Genomic DNA, 6,000 nt, shown 5'->3' with positions numbered 1-6,000 from the left:
CTACCTCCAAACTCCAGACTATTCTGTAGGAGAAAGTAGTACGAGGAGCACGATGACAAAAGGAAGTTTTAGGGCTTTGTCTATTATTCTGCTTCTCTACATTAAGATGGCCTGCAGAAAGGAGACAAACCAATTCATTAACTGTAATTACTGTTTTATAAACTGATTTAAAAATATAATCTAACCATAGTAATCTAAACTGGAAAAAAATGTGATGATGCTTGGTTTCAGACTGCAACATCAATAAAGTTGTAAGGCACAGTCATTTGGAACAGCAACTCAGTCTGTAGTCACTAAAACAAATGTTTTGAATCTCACCCGAATACAAAGCAAATGTCCTTTTGAAAAAGCAAGAGATTATTCCCTTACTTCCCTGCCTTGTCTTTGCTGCATCATCACTTAAAATCATTCAGTTGTACTAAACTGGAAAGTCTACTTGGTCTAAAAAAGCTAGAGGTAGGATGGAGGTGAAAGGCACATGCAGGGCATGTTCTGACACCTGGTGACAGAGGTCAGCTCTGCTAAAGAAATTCTGGAATGCAATGTCTAAAGTGAGAGAAGTCCTTCCAGGTAACTATGGAGCAAACAAACACGCTAATACTGGGATGAGCCACTTGTTCAGCATTCCCTCCCATAGCAATGCATCTAACAAAAATCTATAATGCCTGTGAATGGGGCGAGCTCCTGTGGGGGCATAAGCTCTGAAACCAATCCAGCTCTCCTGGGCTCTTCTCCAGGCTGTGCACCCCTCCCTTAGAACCTGCCCCAGTCAGCACTTCTTCTCAAGACCTCGGTTCTGGCCCTCACATGTTAAACATCCATGACTGCAAAAGGCAGATGGCATGGCTGCTGCCTCATCACCTCCTCCAGCCCACTCCCAACCAGCAGGCTCCATGCTCTGCTTTGTTCAGTGTCCCTGCCTGACTCCCAGAGAAAGGCATAGTGTGGTTGAGAGGAAACACCACAGAATTTGTTCTGTTTTAGTGCATGAAAGTTGCAAAAATAACCACATTTTTCTGTAATAAGATGTTCATTAGCGCCTTGGTTGATCAGTGGTTGCTCTTTAAAGTATTTCTGGACCAGCTGTATCTTGAATTGAGGCAAATCATGTAATTTGTTTGAATTGCTCTACTTGCACAGCTCTGTGTTTATCTTGCAGAAGAAGCTGAAAGACAGCATTGATCCTTCATGCCTGTTCTGTGTACATGGCTCCAACATATGCTGAAAACTGGGTATTTTCTAGGGCTGAGGACTTCTGTCCTGAGATGTCCTTGTGACAGTAGTACTGTCTGGCAATGGCTCCAGCATGGCCCTGGCAGTCAGGGGCCAAGCAGCACATGTTGGCCCAAACCTCTCTGAGGCTTTTGTGGATGAGCAGACAGCTGGATGCTGGTGGTTGATCTCTCCAGAAGGGCCTTCATCCATGATGGGCCTGAGGAAAAGAGAGAAATGCTGTGGCGAGATTGCACTCTGGATCTGGGTATCTGCATTCTCCTCACCAGCTCTGAAAACTGATCCAAAAGCTGCCAGGCCTGGGAGAAGCTCAAGGAACACCACCTTCCCACATAAGGCATGTGTTCTCTGTCTACATTGACTCCATGATGACTGTGTTAACTGAAAATCAAGCTGTCATGTCACAAGTCCTCAGCTGTATTTCTTCAAAAAGCAACACGATGCTAATCTTACAGTAAGGAGGTACAAAAATAACGACGTTTTGGTGCATGTGACACTTTTCTAATGCCTACTTCATTTTCCAGAGCTCATTCTAACATGAATTCATGTCAGGGAAAAAAACCTAAGTGGGATGTCAGGAACTTGTCCTGGAGTTTATTCGAGGAGAGCCTTGAACAAGAGCTGTGCAACAGACACAGCATTGGCTCTGTGCAGGGAACATGAGAATGGATCAGTAAGAACACTGGGCTACTATTCAAGAAAATATAACATTTCTAACACTCAAGCTATAAGGAACATGAGAAAATATTTCATTTAGCATTAGATGGACAAAGGTAAATGTCAGCACAAATAAAAGGAATTCCCTTTACAGAACAGGGAGGACACCCCACAGACAATACAGAAATCTGCTTTTTCCTGCTCTGTAGTCCATTCTGTTTTCCCCAGACACATTGCAGGCATTGCTGCCAGCAGTGCACATACCTGATCCTTGTTGATCCAACAGCTGTTGGTCCTGGAATAGGCCTTTGTTGGCTGCTGCAGCCAGCAGGCTGGTGCTGCCCTTGGGATCCAGAAGCAGACAGCATCTTGTGCAGGCTCAGGAAAGCAAGTTCCTCACCCAGAGGCTGGGCTGAATTTTCTTGATGAGCCCTTGACTGGCATTGCTGTGTACACTGCCTGTCCTCCTCTTGGCTGGGTATTTTTAGGCACCTTACCCTGTGGTTTCTTGTTTTCCAGGGTCTTGCTGCAACACTCATTACAGATGCAGGTGAAGGGCTTTTTGGAGGGGATGGAATTAAACAAGGGCTTGGGTTGGAGAACACTGCACCCTCCTGAGTCTGTGACGAACCTGAAATACAGTGAAAAGTGCAGTGACTTACCAGTTCATCTTACTCCTACATGACTAACCCGGTGAGTGGTTTTGGAGATGCTGTGTGACAGAGCTGTCCTGGGGCACACAGTGAGGCTGGCCTTGTTGAATTGCTTCCTCTGATAGTCAGGCATTTGGGTTCCTTGGCAGCCTCCCTGCCAGTACTGCTGGAGATGTGCCAAGCACCACAACTGCTCACGAGCCACGTAGAGCTCAAGAGGGACAGACCAGCTCACCCACCCATCTGTTCTCAGGCAGGATCACACCTGCATCATTCCTGGCCAGTGTTTGCACTGACTTGTTTCAAATACCTGAGGAATCCTTCCAGCAATCTGAAGTGCAAGGCACAGAAATAATCACACATGAGTAGATCTACTTTTTTTTTTATTTGGCGCAGAGATCATAGAACCTCATAATTTTGAGATTAGCTTTAAAATTACAGAAAGTGCCTGACTGCCAGGGAATATATTGCACTACATGCAGGGCTACTATTTGGATGTTTGTATTTCAGCCCATATAATCCTCAGGTGCAGCATACAGAGAAGAAAAAACTTGTTGCTGACTTATAAATATAACAAGCATGTATATATGCTTAAAACCATTCTTTACATAGCAGGGATCTGATTGCTCTTGTCTATTGAAAGAACCAGCCATTCTATATATAGCAGGGATCCAATTGCTCTTGTCTATTAAAAGAACCAACTATACCTAAGTGCCTAATGTGCGGGGTCCAGGGCAGGAACATAATCTAAAGAATGTGCCCAGAAAGTTCAGCTTGATGAAAGGATTGATGGAGATGTATTTTAATAGCTAGGGTAACCACAAAAGGCTGGTACAAAATTTTCACTGAACCGTTTGCATCATACTATATGCTTTTAAAATGTCTAAACTTCATAGGGTTTTTTAATTTGTTTTTAAGTGTAGACACACTGAGAGACTGGTATGTCTGACTCAAGAGCCCAAAATAACATTCAGTGCCTTCCAAAGAGTGCAGTTTATACAGATCTGATGCTGCAAACACACTATGCAAGGGTGGCTTTACTCAGATGACTTGTCCTTTTCTGGTCAGAAGGATTGCTTCCAGCAACAAGTTCTTCTGTGAGAAACTCACATTGGGTAGGACACTTGTGCTTTTGATTTGGGATCTGGGTCATTCCCCCCCTGCCACCTTAGATAGCAACAGATTTCAAATCACTCCACCATCTCCCAGCAGATTTGGTTACAAGATTGTCAGATCTATGCCCAACCATTCACTTTCTTAATGCTATAGGGCATGATGCTGATACACTGTGAGATGTTTGTGACATTGCCTTCTCAGTCTACAAAGATGATGAGACCATGACACTCAATCTAAAGAAATAACATAAAATCTAAAAAGATAACATTAAATCTAAAGAGACTGTGAGATCATAATCTTAAGACTTCTGTGGTCACTGGACAATAGGCCATTCCTTTAGATTTTTCCAAACAACTTCCATTGTTGTTAAGGAGATATTGTTTAAATCCCTGTTAATATACACAGAGGCTTTGAATAGTTTAATGATATTTCTGGTTTTTTCCCCAAATATATTGCATTTTTCCAAATTCTAATAGATCCATTTTTGCCCTTGAAAGAAATGTAAAACAAAAATTCACATGCTTTTATTTATTGAGAAAAAAGAGTTACTACTAACAATAGAAAAAGATTTAGGTTGCAATTTTGTGAGGTCCTCTATCTGATATGTATTTGGAATAACCATTACTAATGTTTCTGATATTCTTAAAGGCAATATTCAGCAAGTGTTCATTCACGTAAATGCAATTTCAGAGAAGCCTTTGGCTTTGTTCCTGAGTAGAAGAGCATGTTCTATTTTTAAACTCCTGAGACCAAGGGAAGACCTCATCACAGTCTACAACTTCCTTGCAAAGGGAAGAGGAAGGGTAGGCACTGATCTCTTCTCTGTGGTGACAAGCAACAGGACCAGAAGGAATGGCCTGAAATTGTGTCAGTAGAGGTTCAGGTTGGATATTAGAAAAAGGTTCTTCACCCAGAGGGTGGTTGGGCACTGGAACAGGCTCCCCAGGGAAGTGGTCACAGCACCAAGCCTGACACAGTTCAAAAAGTGTTTGGACAATACTCTCTTGGGAATGGTCCTGTGCAGGGCCAGGACTTGGATTCGATGATCCTTGTGGGTGCCTTCCAACTCGGCATATTCTGTGATCCCTTTAGTTGCATATCTTTCCAGAACTCCCAATTGCCCAGTTAAACTTTAATCATTAGCTCAGTCGTTATTTACGTCAATGCCAACTGGGTTCAAATACAGCTCAGTTGGAATGATAGTGTTTTAGACTCACCCAAGCACTGTCATAAATTAATGACACAAAGTAAGACAGAGACATGTCCTTCCTCTATACTTGATGCTAAGTTAGTGTAAGATCACCTTTGATCCTCCTAATTCTATAGATCTATGCTGAAATATATCATCTGATGGTCAACACAGCTGGCCACCATGTCCTGCTTAAAAACTGGAATGAATTATTTACAGTCTGGCTCTGCAACGGTATTTCCAAATTGCTGCTCTAGAGCACAGAGGCCACATCTCATAAAACACTGCAGTTACCAATACACATATCTACAAACAGTAGCCTGTGTTACTACCCTGATTTACTACCCTGTGTTACTAACCCTTCCCCTGAGGTTTAGTACCTGAGGAAGACTTGGAGAGACTGGAGTGACAAGAAGAATCAAGTGAAATCCTTTCAGCGAGGTCCTTGTCATATGCCTTCCTCAACTCATCTTCAGCGCTGTCAGTCAGGCTGCAGTCTTCACCCTCTTCCTCATGACTAAGAATTACCTTTGATGCTTGGCTGGCTTGTTCTTGCTGACCTGTTTGCAGGCACCTGGACAACATCAAGTATCTCATTTTAGTTAGCCCTTTGATTGTGTTTATGCAGCCAGTCAAGTGCAGCTTGGCATGGCCACTCAGGCAAACACCTAGGCAATAGATTTACTTATCCACTCTTACTTCACACTTTTCAGGAGATAGGAAAAATAATTCTAATTGAATCAGTCATCTAAGATGCCTGTGTCTGATTATCTGAAAGTGTCCTAAACTTAATCAGGTGAAGTGGGGCAGATTTAAAATACTTCCTAGTGAAGTAAGCTCAGAGAAATAAAACCATTTTTACTTCCAAAATAACCATTGCCTGTCTGTGAGATGGGGGAATCTCAGCATGATGCTATTTGTCTTTCAGCATTTCGTTTGGTGAGGCCAATGTGCTGCATTAAGAAAACCTTATCAGCTTTCAGCTCTTTTACTGTCTGAAGGTAGACACTGTCAGGGCCAAGAATGGCTTACCCGTAATGAAAAGTCATTTCCTTGCTCTCGCTAAGGAAGCGAGCCCACCCTGCCTATGCTGGACTTCAGCTGCTCTAGAGAGAGATCAGAGGGTTTTTCTTCCTTGACCAGATGCTCCAG

General features: G+C 42.9%; 1 protein-coding gene across 6 annotated transcripts in view; it reads right to left on the bottom strand.

The window, feature by feature from the left end:
* Positions 1-978: 978 nt before the first annotated feature.
* LRRC56 (leucine rich repeat containing 56) overlaps positions 979-6,000 on the bottom strand; it is a 78,497-nt gene continuing 73,475 nt past the window's right edge. For all 6 annotated transcript variants that reach the window (XM_027898193.1, XM_027898192.1, XM_027898190.1 and 3 more), the window contains 3 exons: positions 5,229-5,422; positions 2,155-2,521; positions 979-1,432 (listed from right to left, as the gene is read on the bottom strand). In XM_027898193.1, the coding sequence (XP_027753994.1) occupies positions 1,240-1,432; positions 2,155-2,521; positions 5,229-5,422 (754 nt within the window). In that variant the 3' untranslated portion in view covers positions 979-1,239. The remainder of the gene's footprint in view (positions 1,433-2,154; positions 2,522-5,228; positions 5,423-6,000) is intronic.

This window comes from Empidonax traillii, unplaced genomic scaffold (assembly GCF_003031625.1).
Source record: "Empidonax traillii isolate 1590-97213 ecotype Southwest subspecies unplaced genomic scaffold, ASM303162v1 scaffold583:size513456, whole genome shotgun sequence".
Lineage (NCBI taxonomy): Eukaryota > Metazoa > Chordata > Aves > Passeriformes > Tyrannidae > Empidonax > Empidonax traillii.
The sequence above is the reverse complement of the archived record's forward strand: the minus strand, read 5'-3'. Positions and strand labels throughout refer to the sequence as shown.